The sequence below is a fragment of the Pseudochaenichthys georgianus genome, chromosome 1, assembly GCF_902827115.2.
Source record: "Pseudochaenichthys georgianus chromosome 1, fPseGeo1.2, whole genome shotgun sequence".
Classification (NCBI taxonomy): Eukaryota; Metazoa; Chordata; class Actinopteri; order Perciformes; family Channichthyidae; genus Pseudochaenichthys; species Pseudochaenichthys georgianus.
Window position 1 is genome coordinate 33,358,646 of NC_047503.1, and position 20,943 is coordinate 33,379,588.

The 20,943-nt window shown below is 42.2% G+C and overlaps 2 protein-coding genes across 2 annotated transcripts in view; one reads left to right on the forward strand and one right to left on the reverse strand.

Annotated features, from left to right (window-relative positions):
• Nucleotides 1-2,097: 2,097 nt before the first annotated feature.
• Nucleotides 2,098-20,943, reverse strand: part of prelid1b (PRELI domain containing 1b) — a 56,523-nt gene continuing 37,677 nt past the window's right edge. Inside the window, exon 6 of the mRNA XM_034084402.2 lies at nucleotides 2,098-4,897. Within this exon, the coding sequence (XP_033940293.1) occupies nucleotides 4,791-4,897 (107 nt within the window). The 3' untranslated portion in view covers nucleotides 2,098-4,790. The remainder of the gene's footprint in view (nucleotides 4,898-20,943) is intronic.
• LOC139434867 (uncharacterized) lies at nucleotides 10,741-13,389 on the forward strand. Its single transcript, XM_071204914.1, has 4 exons — nucleotides 10,741-10,835; nucleotides 11,385-11,553; nucleotides 11,896-12,009; nucleotides 12,309-13,389. The coding sequence occupies exons 1-4, from the start codon at nucleotides 10,741-10,743 to the stop codon at nucleotides 12,618-12,620; spliced, it is 690 nt and encodes a 229-aa protein (XP_071061015.1). The 3' UTR covers nucleotides 12,621-13,389.

Genomic DNA, 20,943 nt, shown 5'->3' on the forward strand with positions numbered 1-20,943 from the left:
CCTTGAAACGATGAAAAATGGAGAAGGTTAGTGTAATAGTTTGACATTTTGGGGAAATGTATTTATCAGCTTTCGTTTTGAGCCGTTTCTCCTACAATTCCAGTCTTTATGCTAAGCTAAGCTACCGCTGGCTGTAGCTTCACATTTAGCAAACAGACACGAGTATGGTATCGATCTTCTCATCTAACTAAGCTTATTTTTTCCCAAAATGTAAAACTATTCCTTTATTTGTTCCCCTTTTTCATGTCACCAAAAATAGGACGTTTTCAGTAGCTACGTCTGCACACAAACAGGGCTGATTTCTGGCCAAAGACAATCTAAAAAACGTACAGAGCTGGAGCAAAGAATAATTATTGTATATAGACGCACAGTTACTGTCTCCCTGTGGTCGGGTTGCCTCACCACTACTCCACACTACTGACCACTACACTATACCACCCTATGGTGTGGATGGATTACTAAGTCAATTGAAAAAAGGAGTTGCCTCATTACTAAAAACTCTATTCCTTAAAGATTGATTCAAATCTTGTGATTCCTTCTCAGTAGCGAATTGATGTAGCAATAAATACGAGAGGCGGGTTGTTCCTCTGAGTGTTTAAACAATTCTGGAGGACCATGAGGCGTCACGGAGACTTTTACCTGTTCAACCGCCAGTGGGTGTTAACTGAGAGCGGACCAGCGGAAAAAGGAGCAATTCTTCTTTTTCTTGTTCACTAATGGATCCCTCTCTGTGCTCACAACGCCATTTACCCAGAATTCCCATTCCTCTACAGCTTTGTTGCTTTTTCAACAATATTCAGGTGTGTCCGGATGTTTGTCTGTCTTTCTGATTAACAAGTCAAAGCTGTGAATTTGGAGAGAAAAAATGTAAAAGATAAAAAAAAAAGGGCCAGCTCTAAGGACGTGTTCTCTGTAGAGGCGTTTGCTTTAGCTTATAACTAATCACATTCAGTTTAATTTCTTTAACAAAGACTAATAGTTATTTTTCTCTGCTATCTGTTACTTGTCTCCAGGGCTTGTAACTTATTCACGATAGTCACTATTGACGGAAGGGGCGCTTCTATCGCTCTCTGACCATTTAATAATCATTAGGCCTTAGTCTGGCAGTCTTTAGAGCTTGGCATTCAAACACTTGAAAACAAAAAAGACCTGTCCACCATGGCAGGTCTGCCAAAAAACTATAAAAAAACTACAAAAGACTCAAGAACACAAAAAACAAAAGAAGCAACATGTCACTCAAAGTGATGTTAGCCAGTGTAGTCTATATTTCTTGTATTACATTTTATATTATATTTTCATAAATGTTCTCTTGTAATGAAAAGACAAAAAAGAGCAAGTATATCTATCTATATATAAATGTAAAATATAAATATATATGAGAGACAGACGGACGTGAGGTCAGGCTTGTTGAAGGGAGAGTGGGGGCAGGGGAGCTGATACACTGGCCCCTCTCCCTTGGGTGACTCTCCTGCTGTCATTCTGTGCCTTGGTGAGCCTTCGACCTCCTCCTCCTCCTCCCCACCACCCACCTCCTCGCTCCCTACTCAGGTCACACTCCCCCTTCTCTTTGTCCCATCCTCCCTCTGGTGGGAGATTTCCACCATCTACCATGCCAAAACACTTCCATGAGCAATGGGCACTTGAAGAGAAGATCTCATTATAAATACATTTGAAAAAAAACCCTCTCTCTACTGTTGTTTTAGGCACCCCCCCCCCCCCCCCCCCCAAAGACCCTGACGCCCCGCTCGTCTGCCAGCGCTGCCTCTGTCACAGAACATGTTTTCAAAACCACACACTGGTAAACTCCCATGGCAGCTTCCAGTCACCCCCAATAACCACCAACGGGGCTCAAAACTTCTGGGCTTGAAGCAAGTTTTTATTTTGTTTTTGTTATTTTACTTTTGTTCTTTGTTGACTATTTGTTCGTTCAATGGGAGTCACTGGGATGGGAGTGATAAAATAATCCAATCGATGGCAGCTTAAAGGTGTAATCCTCCGCGCTCCCAGTGGTCCGTCCCAGTAAAAGTGTTACCCGCTGATCAGGGGACCTCTTGAGACACAGCAATATTACCATCTCGTGCTTTCTGGGGGTGGGCGGGGGGGTTTAAAGGCAAGCAGGCAGTTTGGCTTTTGACTCTGTGGTGCATTTTATGGTGACCAACTCTACATTTTGTTTTGATGACCTCCTATCTGCACTCTCTCCATACACTGCAGGAGGGCAACAAAAACAACTAGAGTTTAAAAAACGTTTGAAAAGCTGTTTTTTTATATTTGTCATCAAGAGTTTACATTTATGTCAATGGATTTGTACATGACTGTATCAGAAATGTCAGAAATGAACAACGAAGCGAACCAGATTAATGCATAAAGTGATTCTCTTGCACAGAACCTCCCAGCGGAAACCTGACCGAGTGAATGGGACGAGGGCCAGATATGAGATTATAATAAATGGCATTATTGAAAAATGTACATAGCACACTCAGAAGGGCTTTGAACAGCTGACTGGACGCGGTAACATTTAGTCTGAATGCTGGATGGATAGTGTTTATGGACAATCTTTTAATGATGTGCCTTAAGAAAAAGTTATTTTCAGAGATGGTACAAATAAATAAAGACGGTTCAATCAGGTTAAAGCCCCTTTAAGAGGAAACAGAATATGTTACTGCCTCTTTCTTTATAAAATAAGGTTCATATTTATGGGACTCTTCATTAAAACTCCTTTTGAGATTAAAGCACGATTTAAGAGTCACCAGAGCGAGCACAGGCGTGGTTTGATATTTGCTTTCATGTTGCTGTTGCACAGAGATTTACTTCAGCGTGTTGGGTTTTTTCTAAGAGCACAAAAGCACAGTGTGACATTTGGGGAAGTCAGCAGGCAGAGAGAGAGAGAGGGTGGGAGGTGGGATGAAATCAGAAACAGAACCACCATCCTATTGCTCAGCTGTGGTTCTTACATAAACAGACACTTCCATTAAATATTATTCCTGCCAAAAAAAATTGTCACTTTTTAAACCTTCCATGCAGAATGATCTGTAATGTGATTTCAGGCGACTAGCTTTAAATACTTGTAGGCTTTAGGTCAGCATCCCGCTATCCAGACCCCCAGCCTTTTTTCCTTTTTTTTTTGTTCATCTTCTGTACCCTGAGGCTTGCTGGGATTTGTAGTGGAGGGGGGGGGTGAGAGGAGTTAGTTGTGGGCTGACATACTGTGCAGAGAAGGGAGAGTTCTGTGCCAGAGACCTGTGAATATGTTCCTTTTTAGCGAATGTGTAATATGCATTCAGAAGATGTTATATATAAGTTCCTTTTTTTTGTTTTGTGTGAGTGTGTGTACATGTGTACCTGGTGCTGGCTACATTTTAGCAAACACATGAAGGTATTGTGCATTCTCTCATTGTAATATAATTAAAATGTTTTATACATACGCGGCCTCATCATTGCCTGGTGAATGATTTATGAAGCGCTGTGACAAGAAAGCAGCGGGAATATGCAGATCTGTGTTCGGATGTTAAAGGGCTTCCTGTTTGTGCAGCTGTGAAACTGATCTGGAATAGTAACTGGTTTGAAAGGTCAGAGTTCATCTTTTTGTCACAGCAGAGAAAGTGATACACTCAAGAGAGGCACATTTAAATCAATAACTTATCACATTTTAATAAAGCATAATTTCACAATGAAAAAACATGACATCAGACTCTAAACTTGCAAGGTTGGTTTAAAATGTTTTTGAATGAGTAACAAAATATATTATATTTTTTAATTAAAAATCTAAACCATTTTGTTTTTACTCCGTACTTATATCTCTATATATACCCCGTATCACAAATGCATAATTCTAAATAAGCATTCATACATCACATGATTATATATCTAACATAATATTATTTAAAACTATTATAGTTCAAGTTTTGAAGCAGCAAAGTCCATCTAGAAAAAGGGAATGCAATCACTGAAATCTTTCAAATGTCATATTCAGTACTACTTCAGCTTCATACACAGGAAATGATATAAAAAGGGTTCCTTAACGACCTCAGTGTCAAACAGAGACATCACAAAGTCAATCTGAACACAGAAAACCTTCACTATGACTTTTATATAGGTCATTTTGGTTTCTTGTGATTATCAGAGCTTCGGTACCAGTAGCTTTTAAACCAAGTGTTTTATTGTTATGTGCAGTTTTACAGAGGACTCTGCGTGCCGACACTCAACACACTGTGATGTGTTTGAAAGTGACACGAAGAGTCTCAACCCCAGAAAATGTTAAATAAGTAAGAAATCATTAAGAAATCGTCCATAGGGGTTCCCCCTTTGAATATTCCACGATTCCTTATCCTTGTCCTTTAGTTGTTTAAGCTCAACTAAAGTTACACAGTCACAGTATCAGAGGATGAACCTATAACAATAATAATATATTACTTGAAGTCCAAAGTGTGCAACTGTTTAAGAAGAGTTTTATCGTTTTACATGAAAATAAGATTAATAAATTAAAATAGATAAATTACATACATGGCAAGACAAGAAAATGTGCATTTATAAACATGACGTAGTTACAGCATTAACAGGTGCTGCTGATCACAATCCGAACAATTTCCCACAGAGACGATATGTTTCAGACGAAGACTCGGGACCTGAGACGCAACGTAGACAGAAAGGTCACGGTAGCTGCTTCATACTTCAAGAACACACAAAAGAACCACCGATCAGCGAGATCCCAGAACCCCTCAGTCCAGTGGAGGAGATGAGGCGTGGTGTTGAGTTCATGTCACCTGCACAGCGCTCCACACTGCGGCCCCTCAGACGTACTGCGGGGGTTTCTGTGGGACCGACGCAGCTGAAGCCAGGCTCTTGGCCCCCCCCTTGGCCTTCACTGGGTCCCTGAGAGGCCGCTGGGGCGTCTCTCCTGAGAGGGAGAACGCTCAGAGTTAGTTTATTTAAGCCCCTTTCAGACATGAAATGCATAACATTGCTGTCCACATCAAGCTGTTAAGGCAGGGGTGTCCAAACTGCGACCTGGGGGCCAAATGCGGCTCGTGGACCATTTTGAATCGGCCCTCAGCAAATTAAAAAAGAATAATGAAATATGGCCCACAAATTAAACTTGTGCTTGTCTTATATTGTACTTCTTAACTATAAATGTACACAAATATCACAGTAGTATTCATGTGTTAATAAGACCACTTTTCAAATAAATTCAGTCAATTAAAGTTGGAAACATGTTCTAACATATCTTAGTTGATAAGAAAAAAGCCCAATGACCTGTTTACATAACAAGCTTGAAATACACCCTTCCTATTTCTCCTTATTATAATCAATCTGAGGTTTCTATTTTAAGGGATGAGCTGCCAACACTCACAAGCATCATGTACCTACAGTTGATTGATTTTGCTAACTTAGAACTGAACTTATGAGGCAATAAACCTCTAGTGAGTGGCCCAGCCCTTCATATATTTTTCTGTATGTGGCCCTCGTGAAAAAAGTTTGGACACCCCTGTGTTAAAGCGTCCAGACATAAAGGACCTTTACTACGCGACTTTGCATCTACTTGTTCAGTACAAATATTTGTATCCTCAAATACTTCCCGGTAAGATTGTACCATAACATTTATTCGCACTGCATTTGGATTTGTTTGTTGTAAGCCCCAAACCAGTGGAAGCCCCTGCCTGACGATGTGAGGAACTGCAGCACTTTCAAATAAACTCACCAAGTCTGTTAAAAGCTCTGGACCTTGAATCCTACCTAGTGGTCACTATGACTTTAAACTGCCAAGCATACGTTTGTGTTGTGCTGTTGTGTGCAGCTTTGTTTGTGTGTTTAGTGACTTTGTTCTTGCTCAACATATCAGTGTTTGTACTATTTGTTATTGTGCGTTTTTTGTTTTGACATGCCCAGCGACTAGAGATGCCAATTAGCTTAAAGGTGGGTAATGTAATTTATTTCAGAAACACTTTTTGTAATATTCCATGTAATGCTCTTAACATCCCGATAGCAATGAATAAATTAAATGCTTTGACAATAAATCCATACAAAAATGTCATCTGTGGAAGCCGTGGCACTGTAAAAAGCACGACCAATCATTTGAGCCGGCCCGGCTAAAATAACTGGATGGCCTACCTGCCGTCAGCCTTCCATCTGTGCACAAACTAATCTCGTGCCCTCATTGGTCATGTGCGCATTCGTGTGTGTTGGAGGAGGGGCTCTGTAAGGAAGTCTGAAGGAAGAGGCAGATTTTTTCCGGTTGTGTATTTTCGAATTCTAGCGCACTCGAGCTGGTTTCTCCAAAATTACATACCCCACACAGCAAATGTGCCAGTGTTATATTTTCAGTGTTAGTGTTAATCAGCAGGGTTCAGTGTTATTTTAACACTTAGTTTAGTCAAGCTATCACTCAGAGTTTTTTCCTGAAAGTGTTGGTGTCAATTTTGGTCGTTGTGAGGACTCTCACACGGCGAGTGTTGAATTGACCAAACCCCTCAATTTCCGGCAAAGGGGCGCCATCCAAGACCTTCGACAGCCATTTCTCTAACCAAAGCGGTAAGTTTCACTCGATTAAAATTAATGTTTTGCGGTTGATGTAACTATGAATAATGTCTGTAAATTGTAATTATTTACTTAATATGTATATCTTGTATCTGTAACTTTTTAATCCAATTTGAAATTTTTGTATGTCGAATTTCACCATTGCAACTATACTGATGAGTAAACTTGAATTACAGGAGAGTAGACCTACATTCGACACGAACAGGAGGCGCATTAGGGGACAGAGGTGAGTTGTTTTTACAATATGCGAAAAGGAGAAGTTAAATAAAGAGTATCTTGAAACTGGTATCTTGTTCAAATGTAAGGTTGTGGATTATGGCGTATGAGTCGACGACATCGACGGTAGCATTATTAGCTTGCAATTAGCAACCACGGCGCTCCCCTGTGTGTGTGAGACGGGGGGAGGGAAACGAATGTGGACTATTGTAAGCTTTATTTCTCTAAGCTATTAACTTTATAACGCTGCTTTGTCACATGTTCACCTATTTCCCCCACCGTCCCGGGGCTTGCGGACCGATGTTAGCCGCGTTGCATTATGGGGTGTTTCCGCCATGTTGGAAGCTAGAGTTATAAACCGCTATCACCGTGTGTCCTCGTGGAGTCGAGGGTCGCTTAACTACTGGCATTATTAGCTTGCAATTAGCAACCACCCAACAGCAACATCCTACTGAAGCAGAGAACGAACGCGAGTGAACACTGCGGCGCTCTCCTATGTATGTGACGGGGGGAGGGAAACGATTGTGGACTATTGTAAGTAGGGATGCTCCGATCACCAATTTCGGGGCCGATCGCCGGAATCAGTATCGGCCGATACCGATCGCCGATCCGACCGAGTGGGCGGGGCCTAAATGGAAGATTTAAATATCACTTTAAATCTTCCATTTAAAGTGATGTTTAAACTCAGTTAATGGGGCTCATTCACTGGAGCTTCCACAAACAACAATCAACTTAATTATTACATTCAAATTATGTACATTATTCAAGTTTACATTCACTTTGGATAATAACACGGGAGAAATGAGCGGAAGCGCTCTCTTTTCCTCTATCCCTCTCTCTCCCTCTCCTGACAGCCTGTCAGTATCTCATGCAGCTCACTGATCTAGTAATGAGTGACCCGACAGTGAAGAATAAATATATTTATAATAACTAGTTTAGCTTGTTCCAGAGGTAGATAAAATAGCGAAGTGTGTTAGGTCTAACTCTTGTATGTTTCGCTGCGCTTACCGGTCCGGCGGGCGGAGCTGCAGGATTTCTGCTTCACACACACGTTGCATATCGCTATTTTACTGTCTTTTTTGGACACCTTAAAATAATGCCAGACCGGTGAAGCCATTTTGGCGAGCTTGTTTTGCCGCACACAGAGAAAAGTGTCATGTATTTTACGTCATGCGATCGGCTCTCGCGATCGGCATGTTTAGAGAGCACCGATCGATCGGGAGAGTTAGTATCGGCCGATCTCGACCGGTGACCGATCGATCGGAGCATCCCTAATTGTAAGCTTTATTTATCTAAGCTATTAACTTTATAACGCTGCTTTGTCACATGTTCACCTATTTCCCGCCGTCCCGTAATTAAGCAGATTAGCACAAAAATCCCAGCAGTCATGCATTCCCTGACGTGAGCTCAGCGGTCCTCTTCTAGTTCCTAGCTTAAACATGCTGATATAGTACAATCAACTTTATAACCAAGTGTATTTTAGATAATTGTAGCTAAATAACCAGTTATATTATCTTAGCTAACTATAACAAATGTGCAGGCTGTTTTTATAAGTTGTATGCTTCATAGTATGGGTTGTACATATGTATTATATATGTGTGTCTGTATTTATATACATATATGTTTGTGTGTATAGGTATATGTATCTGTGTATACGTATGATAATATAAGTCATTTTCCCTTTGAAGGTGGTGACATGCTGGTTCCTGTCGAATACAATGGGTCAGGGTACCAAAAGTAGAGGATGTCTACATTTACTCTGAGTTCTTACAAGGAGGTAATTAAAGTGTCTTGCATCATGGTTGCTTTCAAGAGTTTCAGTGTTGTATATCTAACTTGTGAGTTATGATATGGTCCAAATTATCCTTTGTTTCAGTGCTGGCAAAATTCAATTTGCCAGGTTTGACTTCCTTGATGCTAAAGGATTCTACAGGAGTGGAAGTGGATTCTGACATCTTTGATGAGCTTTTGAATTCATCTCGGGTGTCTTTCAAGGCCTTCACTGAAGAATGCAATGGTAATTAATTGTTATAATAAACGTTATAATTCTAATAACCTTGAAGTGTGTGTGTGTGTGTGTGTGTGTGTGTGTGTGTGTGTGTGTGTGTGTGTGTGTGTGTGTGTGTGTGTGTGTGTGTGTGTGTGTGTGTGTGTGTGTGTGTGTGTGTGTGTGTGTGTGTGTGTGTGTGTGTGTGTGTGTGTGTGTGTGTGTGTGCGTGTGTGTGTGTGTGTGTGTCCAGACAACAATGTTGAAGAGTCTTCTTCAGAGGGATCATTCTTATCTGATGGGTCATCATCAAGCTCGGACTCAACAATAAGACTAGAATCAATCTACCACAGCTTGGAAAAGACAGCTGATTGAAGGACCCCCTGACAGCAGCAGTGCAAGAGATGTAAGTTATCTGGTGTGTTTTAACTGATGCTGCACATAATTCATAATTATTTGTACCAATAATAAGTGTCTTAAAAAAACAAGGGATGGAATGTTCTGTGTGAAAGGGGCAAGATGCCAGTGAGGAAAGCTGTGTATCCAATATCCATTTTTCCTAAACCGCTGTTTTCAGCCCTGATTTATTGTTACGAACCGACATTAATATATGTCCTTGTTAGCTAGGTGAAATGTTTGTGCTGAATGCTAGGCAATTGTTGTTTCAGATTGTCAACGCAGCCCTGCATTCAAAGCCAGGTGGTGACCAAGTCATCAAGGAATATGAGAAAAAGAGTCTTTGTGATGGTATAAGAAGAAAAATGATCAATATACTTGTGGCAGACATGGTAGAGAGACATGGCCCATGGGTAAGTATTGTATGCTTAAAATCTTGTTTTGATTTGATACATTTTCCTCATTTTCTGTCTTTATAAATATTTGTAATACATTTATTTCTTCTCAGGAGGATCCCTCCAGCCCATGTCCGCATTACCTACGCACTTGGCATTACAACGTTGTTCGCAAATTTAAAAGACCCCGATTCAAAGAATGGTTATGTAAGTATTGATATTAATATGCTTTTGTTTTTAAAGCCAATATATTACTTTCTGCTATAATAATACATTTTATTTCTATAGCGCTTTTCTTGAACCCAAAGACGCTTTACGTTTGGGAGGGAGGGTAGACAAACAAAACAAAACCACAAAGAAACAAAACAAAACAGAAAAGCAGTCCGGAGGAAGTTGGTTGAGAGGGGGGGGGGGGGGGCTTATAGATACAGAGTTGAATAGGTGGGTTTTGAGGCGGGACTGGAACAGGGTGAGGGACTCAGACTCACGGAGGTCTTGGGGGAGGGAGTTCCAGAGCCACAGAGAAGGCTCTATCCCCGAAGCTCCGGAGTTCGGCCTTGGGGATGGAAAGCAAACCGGCTGAGGTGGATCTGGGGGACCGGGGTTGTTGGTAGAGGATGAGGAGGTCAGTGAGGTAGGGGGGGGCCAGATGGTGGAGGGCTTTGAAAGTGAGGACCAGGAGTTTTTAGTGGATGCGGTGAGAAACGGGGAGCCAGTGGAGGACCGGGGTGATGTGATGCCATGATTTGGTGTGGGTGAGGAGTCTGGCGGCTGCGTTCTGGACACGCTGGAGTCTATTGAGGGAGGTAGTGCTGATGCCGCAGAGGAGTGAGTTGAAATAGTCAAGGCGGGAGGAGATGAAGGCATGAATGAGTCGCTCAGCTGCAGGGCGGGTGAGAGAGGGACGGAGTTTGGCAATATTGCGGAGGTGGAAAAATGAGGTTTTTACAACTTGACGGATGTGGGGCTCGAGGGAGAGGGTGGGGTCAAATATAACGCCAAGGTTGCGTTCCTGGGTGGAGGGGGAAACAGGGATGCCATCGATGGTGAGTGTCAGGTTGGGGGTTTTGCTAAGGGTGGATTTGGAGCCGATGAGGAGGAGTTCAGTTTTACTGCTGTTGAGTTTGAGGAAGTTGTGTTGCATCCAGGATTTTATTGCAGTCAGACAGGATTCGATGTTGGTGAGTGGGGGGATTTGGTGCTGAGGTAAATATGTGTGTCATCAGCGTAACAGTGAAAGTCCAGGTTGTATTGGCGGAGAATCTGACCAAGGGGGAGGATGTAGATGATGAAGAGGAGGGGGCCGAGTATTTAAGTAACAGTTGAATTATTTAACTCATAACCATGCCACAGCTCTTACATGCATTAAATTGAACACACATGACACAGGTCATGTTTAGGACAATTCCTTGATCTTAACCAGGTGATGGATTAACTTTTAATTCAATCAACAGGAGCATTTCTATGATCACCAGAGTGGTTCTGGTTACCTGGCATGGAGGCTGAAAACTGTGCAGCGCAACTCGGCTCAAGAAATCGAGAAATCCAAGGTCTCTTTTCAAGTCGGACCTAAGACTCATCGCAGCATGCATTCACCTGGGAGGCAGTTATCAGGTGATGAATGCAATGAAGCTATGTCTCAAGTGACATAACCCTGGTCCAAGACAAAATGAAGGCAACATTTCAGCAAAGACAAAAGGTTGTTCAAGACCGAGCCACAGTCTCCACTGTGCTAGACCTTTTTCCAAGATTCCTGGACACATCAGGCTTGGTAAGAAATAACGACTTTTTAAAAGCTTTGTGGTAGTTCATTTTGCTCACTAATGTAGTTTTCCCTGTCATGTTTTGTGTTTAAGATTGAACAAGACTTCACTATGCTCTTTGGAGAGGAAGTCTCTGGTAAATTTCTTGCGAAATGACCAACGTTCTTCAAACCGAGGATCATTGCAGATTGCAAAAATCTTCCTGGAAGTTTGCAGGTGGATGAGCTTCTTTTGTCTGCACAACAAGAATCTGATGATGGTGGTAAGTGTAAATTGGTGTCTTTGACACATAGGGCATTCACTGTGTTCCCTATCTAATCTAAAGTATTGGACCATACCAGAGCTTTTCATGTTTTGGCTGCTTTGCTCCATATCCCATGTACTTAACATAACTGCTGGCCAGTTTTTTTATACAATATTAAATTAATGCGATATGGAAATCAACTTCTGGGGAGACTCAGGTCCATCTATTATCAATCATTATTCTAAAAACACAACATATAAAGCATCAATGATCTGTGAAAAATAGGCTCAAACATGAGATAATATTGGTAAAGTCATTCAAGTAATTGAAATGATGTAAATTATTTGTCTGGACTGTGAGGTGGCTGCCATCCTTCTGCTTCTTCACCTGTTGCCGCCAACATCCAAGGGCAAGAAGTCACGAGTCAAGATTAGTGCAAAGGATGCTGCTGGCCGCCTGGTGAAGTTCTTAAGGGTATGTTCTTCGAAACGTTTTTAATATATATTTCCATTTAGAAAACAACAGATGTTTGATTGTAAAGATCTGATAGTAATTTTGAAGTGGCTTGACATGTTGCAGATTTTTTTTTTTAAATGTTCAGACCGGGTTGGTGTTTTACAACACGGGAGCAGTTTTTGTCCTTATTTGAAAGTAATTGTGAAAGGAAAAAATAATTGTGCTCTTCCAGTCATTTGAAGATTTTATCCTAATTCTTCTCCAAATTCCAAGTTCTATTCCTTGTGATTCATTCACTGTCTATCTCTTTCTCTCAGGTCGGGAAAAGCATTGAGACCTTCCTCAAGGACACTGGCCCTGCTCAGCCGTTTCTCCTGTGTGTTGGAGAAAGAAACGACAGCAACATCGTCATGGACCAAAAGGCCATTCCCTGTAAGACGCAGACTGGAGTTGCTGCCTTTGACGAGCTCTTCAAGGCACATTTATCTTTTGCTGTGTCTTATGATGAAGCACTATGCAACTTCTACACATTCATCCAGACAACCGTGGATGGCATTGATGTTGGAAGTGTGAAGGAGAGTCCTCGAGTCAAGGAAATTAGAGCAAGACTTCTTCACAGTTCAGTTTGAAAGGCAGTCCTTTCTGACTTGAACTAATGTTCACATGTTACATTTACAAGGTACACCACATAAACTGTTCAGTGTTATTTAGACATTTGAAGTCTCAGCATGGTTTGTACCCAGGAAGGTCTTTGCGTTAGCACTGTGGAGAGCTTGGATGTTCATTTGTGTTTTGCACATACTCTGGTTACAAGCGGCACCTATCTCGAGCACATGAACACAGTGTTGATCCAGATGTCGCCAGCCATGTTGAGTTTGAACCTGGAGCTTCTGTTGGAGCTTCTGTTTCACAGCCAGTTAATGTGGATTCTCCTGTGACGGTCACTACACACATGTCCAGCTCAGTTATTGCTCAAGTACAAGCATCAGGAGTTCCTGATCAGCTTGGGAATCCTTTTTCATGTCTTAACACAGAATCTAAACGGATGAGGCATTTTGAGGAGAAATGGAAAATAGTTCAACCTGTCGAATATATTCTTGGTGTGCGTTTTGATACACGCAGAGATAAAACAACAGGACTATACAGGCAAGTTCCTGTCAATGATAAGTTCATGTATGTACCCATCATGGGGTCTCTTTCATCTATGTTTAAGAACACGGAACTTTGTAACAGTTTTCAAAGAGCTAAACAACACCAGGAGGGCTTTTACAGAGATGTAAACGATGGCGCGTACTTCAGGAACCACTGTTTATTCTCACAAGAAAATGCTATGCAGATACAGCTCTACTATGATGATTTTGAGACCGCTAATCCATTAGGCTAAAAAAAGGGTGTGCACTGTAGTGGAAATTTTCCTTATTATTATTATCCTTATTATTATCCTTATTATGTCTTTCATATGTTTAAACCAAATGCTTCTTATTTCCTGATATATTCTTACCATTATTATATATCTCTTCTTCCTCATCCTTCAAGGCCAAAGAGATGCTTTGGCTACTAAGAGACTCACACAGACACACACGAACTTCCCTGCTCTGAGAACCGTTATGCTATCTCCCTTTGAAGGCCAGGTGTCTAATAACAATATGTGACTGTGTGAACCCAGATTTCTCACGTTCCCACTGGGGTTCTATATAACCTTTGCTTTTCCATTGTTCTGCGCACTCTCGCGCAGACTATCTTATACTCTGTGCGACTTGTGACATTATTATATTATTGTATCGTGTATTTGAAGCTTCAAATAAATAACCAAAAGACAGCTTTGCTTGATTCACCATTTATTTGTATTGTTCATTTGACTTGTACTCTCCAGCGCTGTGTTGGGCCCTAGATTTCCATTACAAATGGCGTTGTCGGCAGGATCTCTGTAAGTTAGATTGTGAACCACTCCGGACGCTGGTGGTCGCTCCAGGATCTTTGGATTTTCCTCTACCTCGACAGAAACCGTACGAGACGAGAGGACCAGCGCCGGGGTGGAACCGATTGACTTCACGAGATCCAACGAACTCAAAGGGCTTTCAATACTCGGTGAGATGTGCAAAGTCTAAATTGTTTAAAGTTAAACGTAATTAAAACTCCATGACATCAGGAGAGGGACTGCTCGAAAACAGAGATATTTGGCATATCTAGCATCGACGGATGAAAAATAGTGTTTTGGTGACACGGAGTGTTTTGGTGACACTTTAATAGTGTTTTGGTGACACGGAGTGTTTTGGTGACACTTTAAAAGACTTTGCTATGGGGGCAAAGCAGGCGAGGGGGTATGTACAGCCTCCTGAGGGTCCGATAGTTGATGTCATGCGAGCAAAATATGGTGAAGAAAGTCTGTCTAAATTAAATATATGGACGGAAATGTTCGGATTTCCTAAGGGAGGTTCTTTGAGTAAATCAAAAATCAAAAACCTAAGAGATAAATTACAAGAGTATGGAGATGGGATGAAAAAGAAGAGTACAATTAAAGTAAAAGACTTGGAAAAACTGGACACTCATAGAAAGTGTTTATAATACTGGGGAGTAAAAAAAAGGCAGTTGGCCTTGGGGATTAAATAAAATATTAAGGTTGAAAATGAATGTGAAGAAAAGAAATACATTATTTCCAAAAGACATGTAAACCCCAGACATCCCTGTGTCCTTCCATTGCAGGCCTGAATGACCTCTCCTCGACTGGGTATCCCTTCCCTCCTCCGGCGTACAACCCTGGCAATCTGGTTGGAACACCTCAACCACCTCCACTACAAGCCCCAGCCATGCAGTCAGCATCAACTCCAAGCTCGACAACAGCGGGATAAACAAACCCGATGCCCTAGGAGACCAAGCAGGTGTTTGGGAAACAAACCTCAGTAATGCCTTTCTCAACGGACTCACAGACACAGCGCAAGCTAAACAAAATGCTGGCCGCTCACAATACCGAGGGAGAGGCAGAGGAGGTTTTCAGAGGCAGAGGACAAGAAGCAAGACGTTCATTTGAAGAAAGATGTTTCCAAGTGTGGAAGTGTTGAACATTGGATTATGGGACTGCTCACAGAACACTGGAGTGGAGGCAGAGGGGGACAGCAAGGAAGGGGCCCAATCGAGCGAGATGGAAATTCAGCCAGCAGCATCAAACCAGGGAAGTGACACACACACACACACACACACGCATCATACATGCTATTGAGAAATTAGAAGAATTAGAGGACATGTCTGTGGTTAAAAAGGGTACATATTTGAAATATGACAGTGAATGTTTGCATTAAGAAATGTCCCACACATTTTTGGTTGATTCTGGGGCTACACATTCTGTGGTAAAAAAAAAAGGGGCAGATTTGCCTGAATGCAAATTTAGTGATAGATTTATTCATGTGCTGGGTTTATGAAAAGGAGAAGTTTCTGTACCACTTCAGAGTGGAGATAACGGTGTTGACAGTAATCCATTTCCCACATCAGTAAAAAACAGTTATTTTATCATCTGTCTGCCCAACACATTTACTGGGCAGAGATCTGGTTCTCCGGTTCGGCTTGGACCTCATTTTTCCACAAATGAGGGTCTTAAAGTCCGACAGCCATCTCCTACGATGGTTCAAAAAAGTGTCATTTGATGATAAAGAACTGGTGAATGTGTATCAATGGGCTGCTGACATATCCTGATTTTCAGGAGTTGTTGCGTTTGACTGATCAACGTGGTTTTCCACCTGCTGTGTGTAAACTTCTCATTTTGCATTGTACTGCTAACGTGGTTGAAAGATCCGTGTAAATGCTATGATGAGAGTTTTACGGTTAGAATGTGTGAATGATGAGCTCATGTTTAAAAATGTATTGGAATTCGCTGGGTAGCGCTATCTCTGTAGACTCACACACACACAAGACACAACCAGCTGTGTCAAATCCCAGGGGCGGTCCACACATTTCACTAGCCAGGGGGCCCCACTGATAGATGGAGGGATTTGGGTCCAATCGTTAAAGATTGGGAGTCAGTCACTGATTGGGCACCTACACACACAGAATATGTCATGTACTCTATGTCACGTGACGTGTATCAAAGGAAAATGTGCACGAACGTAGCCGTTCTGCGCACATTGCTGTTGGTTGAGGATAAGGTAATTCTCATATCTCTGAGCTTCCTGCCGCGCTTTCAGATGTGCCATACTCACTCTGGGCAGCTCACAGATATGACGTAGGGTTAATGTCCACGTTCACGTACCGTACCCATTTGAACGTGAAGCTGTTGATGGCCAGTGTTTACCTCTCTGCTTAAACAAGGGGTCATTATTCCGTGTAACGATTCCAGTGTTTCCTGTCAAAAAGATCAGAGACAAACCTCCTGACGAGTGGAGATTTGTCCAGGATTTACGATGTAAATGCAGCTGTGCATGCACGCTCGTCCGGAATTCTTATCTGATTATTTCCCAAGTTCCAGCCTCTGCAACATATTTACTGCCATAGATGTCTCAAATGCATTTTTCAGTGTTCCGGTACACAAAGACAGTCAATTTTTGTTCACATTTGAATATAATGGTAAACCTTACACATTCACACGTTTGTGTTAAGACTAAATGTTAAAAAAGTCACTAAGCAACAGATGATGTCATTCTTGCGTATGTGTTCATAACACACGGCTGTTGTTATGCTTGCTGTGATACATTAGTCCGTTCTCTGCTTGTAATTATGCCGTTACAAGCTTCAAAGTTGAATTTATCATCTGAATTTGCCGAAACAAGTTTAATATTCTGAAAGCCAATACTTTGAAGATGTATAAGTGAGGTGTCTTGAGTAGTCAAAATTACCTACAAATCATTGTACACACGTGTACATATTATTCTATTTTTATGCAGCTCTGTGTGATTTTGTAGCTACAATTCAGACTAATATACTACCAGAAGTGGAATAAGTACTCAGATATTGTACTTGAGTAAAAGTAGAAGTACCAGAGTGTTACAGTAACAGTCCTGCATTCAAAATGTTCTTCAAGTAAAGTAGAAAAGTATTATCAGAATATAGTGAAAGTAAAGACAGTAAAAGTAGTCGTTGTGCAGATTGGTCCATTTCAGAATAATATATATGATATGTTTTATAATGATTGATCATGAAAGTGTTCTCAAAGCTGGTGAAGGTTGCAGCTAGTCTGAAGTACTTTGTAGACTGCAGGGTAGCTTGTGGATTCACTCCAGGTGGAACTAAAGTCTGATTCAACACTTGATTATATTTCACATCATTCATCCACATCTGTGAAGTAACTAAAGGTATTACATACATGTAGTGAAGGAAAAGTACACCATGTACCTATGACTTATGTTCACTTCCAACCTAAAAGTACCTCAAAAATAGTAATCAATAATGTATTGAAAAGTTATTTGCTGATTGGTTCTTATATCGGCTCAGCCAGGTTATGGGAGGCCCAGTCCTACGTACACTCTAACAACAAATGCATTGGCTTAACAAAGAAAAATCAAGGCAATAGGTTGCATCGATGGTTATTGGAGTTAAGACAACTTCTATTGAAATATTGTTAAAGCAACAAAGTTATTTGGGTTAGGGGAGAAGGCTTTTCCTCTACAATCAGAGGTGTTTTCAATTACCCCTCACTTAATAATTGGTAGCATAAACACACGTTTTTAAGTTGATTTACTCCAAAGTTCCCAACTTGTTTTACCGTATTATTTAATCTAATCTTAAATTGTATGTACTTTAATTACCACATGTTGAACATGTAACACATGTTTTTAGTTGACAACTATTTATAAATTAAGTGCCTCCAATAATATTGTATTCAATAGGGTTTTTCCTTTTAGCTTTTTCATGTTTTTGCCTTTAAAGAAAGAAATTAATTGAATTCCACAACAAAAAATATTAGGCAATTCATTTTATTTTTTTTGAACTGCAGGTGTTATTCACACACATGATGTTTCCAAAGGAGAGACTTCATTTAGTTTGAACATTGCCTGAAGACGGTTGACGTACTTTCCATGGTGTGCACCTAGACCGGACTTAAAGACAGACAGGTTTTTATTGTTTGGACTTAAAAGACGTTCCTCTGACCAACGCTGACCTCATTTTGTATGTTGATGGGTCTGCCTCTCGCGACCAAGGGGGCACTAATTTATTTGTTTTTTTTTGTTGTTTTTTTTGTTGTTTTTTCTGTTGTTTCAGATTCTGCTGTTCTCCGTTCTGGACCGCTTCCATGTCACCTCTCAGCACAGGCAGCAGAGCTCATCGCACTAACTGAAGCCTGCACGTTTGCAGAAGGCAAAACCGTGACTATTTACACTGACTCACGATATGCTTTCGGGGTAGTACACATTTTGGGGCTATTTGGAAGTGTAGACAATTTCTTAAATCTGATGGCAAACCAGTACTTAACCATGTACTGGTTGCAGGCTTACTAGACGCCATTTTGCTCCCATCTGAGGTTGCAGTCTGTAAATGTGCCGCACACGCAAGCAGTACAGACCCAGTTTCCCTAGGAAATGCGTCTGCTGACTCAGCCGCAAAGGCAGCTGCCCTGATTCCTCTCGCACCTCACACACTCATTTGTTAAAATCCCTGTCTCCTCCTTTACTGACAAAATGTCATCACTGACTTCCATGCAGCAGCTAGCTACGCCAGTTGAGAAGGCTCAATGGAAGGCTGCTGGGCTGTTTTTGGGTTGGCCCAAATTCCAATCCATGTCTTCCCAGACATTTTTTCCCTCATTTCGCTAAGTTGACACATGGGTGGGATCATGTGTCAAAAGGGGGGATGTTAGAGTCTATAAATCAGGAGTGGTTCACAAGGGGGTTCACAGTAACAGCTCAAAAGCACTGTGAAGCATGCTAATCTGCATTATGCAATTACAAAATACACTACAAAATGCTGTGCAGACACAGGTCTGTCATGGACACAAGCTCTGCCCATTGTGCTGATGTACATGAGGATGCGGAAAAGAACACGGAGTCAACTCAGCCCATTTGAAATCCTTTTTTGGGCTCCTCCACAGATTGGACTCAAGGCTCCAGGATGTCCTCTTCCCTCCACAACTTTGTGTGAGGATGCTATGTTGTCATATTGTGTTAACCTATCATCCACTTTAGCGACTGCCACTGGTCCGCTTCACCGCCTTCAACCGGCGACTTCGTGCTGATCAAGGATTTCCGGAGAAAGAGCTGGAAATCCAATCGTTGGCAAGGTCCCTACCAGGTGCTTCTCGTCACCCAGACAGCGGTCAAGGTCGCCGAGAGAGCTACATGGGTCCACGCCAGCCACTGCAAGGTCGTGGTCACAGGAAAGGAGAAACGATAGAACAGACGACAACAAGTGACATGTCCAAGTCACCAACAGATGACAACAAGTGACATGTCCAAGTCACCAACAGATGACAACAAGTGACATGTCCAAGTCACCAACAGATGACAACAAGTGACGTGTCCAAGTCACCAACAGATGACAACAAGTGACGTGTCCGAGTCACCAACAGAGATGACAACAAGTGACGTGTCCAGTCACCACCAGCACCACACTTGCACTACATACACCAAAACACACTACACACAAGGTGTCACAGCGAGTGCCAGCTGAGCGGTTCCATATGCTCTCTGGTTCCTCGTTTGTGTTATCAGTGTGAAGTCTGACGGTCCGTGTCACGAAATCGACCGAGAGAATACACTCACACCACTCCATGGAACATTTCCCCCTCGTGATGAGGGCTCGCCTGGAGAGACGACAACGCAACCGTGAGCAATGTGAATGCTACTGGAGAGCCTGGACAATCATAGAATGGTTCCTCTGCATACTTGCCATGATAGTTGTGTTAGGACTAGTCCTATATTTTATGTATCCATTTCAGCATACAGCATGTCAGCCAAGAGGTACTAAGAGGTACATGGGGAAAGCAGGGCGAACCACATTTATTTTATTTTGTTGTCTGTATGTATGTATCCGGCGCCGACCCGTGTGGCACATTTTACATAGACATCGCGCCCAAAACTCAGACCCGGAAAAGCGTAAGCAACCTTTGACGCCACTGTTGACATCCATAGGTACATCTACATTTAATCTATACATAGGCGACCATAGCAACATTGATGTGGGTCAGACCAGTAATGGGATCACCGGTAACGTCTGGTGGCACACTCTGAGATCATTCTTGCAGGCCGCAGGACAAATGGGTCATGTTATGCATGCACCCTTTTCCCCCAGGACTCATCAATGTCCGTGCCAGTTCGTCCGCGCTCTCTGACCCAGGTTGAACACCTCTGCGTTTATGGCTCTGACAAAGCCCATCAAGGGTGAAGACAGCGTAACCGAGTGGCGTTATGCTAGGCAGCTTCCCCCACCATGCAGCAATCGGTCTGACTCCTCTTTGCGTGCATCCACGCTTGACACCACATACGCAAAGTACCAACCCGTCAGCCATGTGCACCCCAGTCATTTGAGAGGGATGAAACACAACCTCTGCATCCAGAGAGGTTACCACAAAACGTCTTTACACCACCTTATTTTTTCCTAGGCACTACTACTGGTTTGTACTCGCATCCTACGGAACACATGCGGTGACGGTGCTTACAAATTCGTATTGTCACATATCTGGTGCCCCTGAGAGAATCCTTTCTAACGTAGCATTCCCTGATGTTAAACATATTTCCCTCCAACTGGCGTGGCCCAGTGATGCTGGGTTTAGCGCGCCACAAGATTACTTTTCAATACTTTTTACTTCAATTACTTCGCCTCAAAGGGTGGCCTGTGTCATGTGATCGGTGACTCCTGTTGCACTTACATTCCCGACGCCCCAAGAACATCACTGACACCGTGCTGCATCTTAACAACCTGTTAGCTGACATGAAAGCTGATGACATATCCAACGCAGGTGGCTGGGACTGGTGGTCCTGGCTTACATCAGGCGGGTGGAAGCATGGCTGGCTAGTATAGTTACACCCCTGG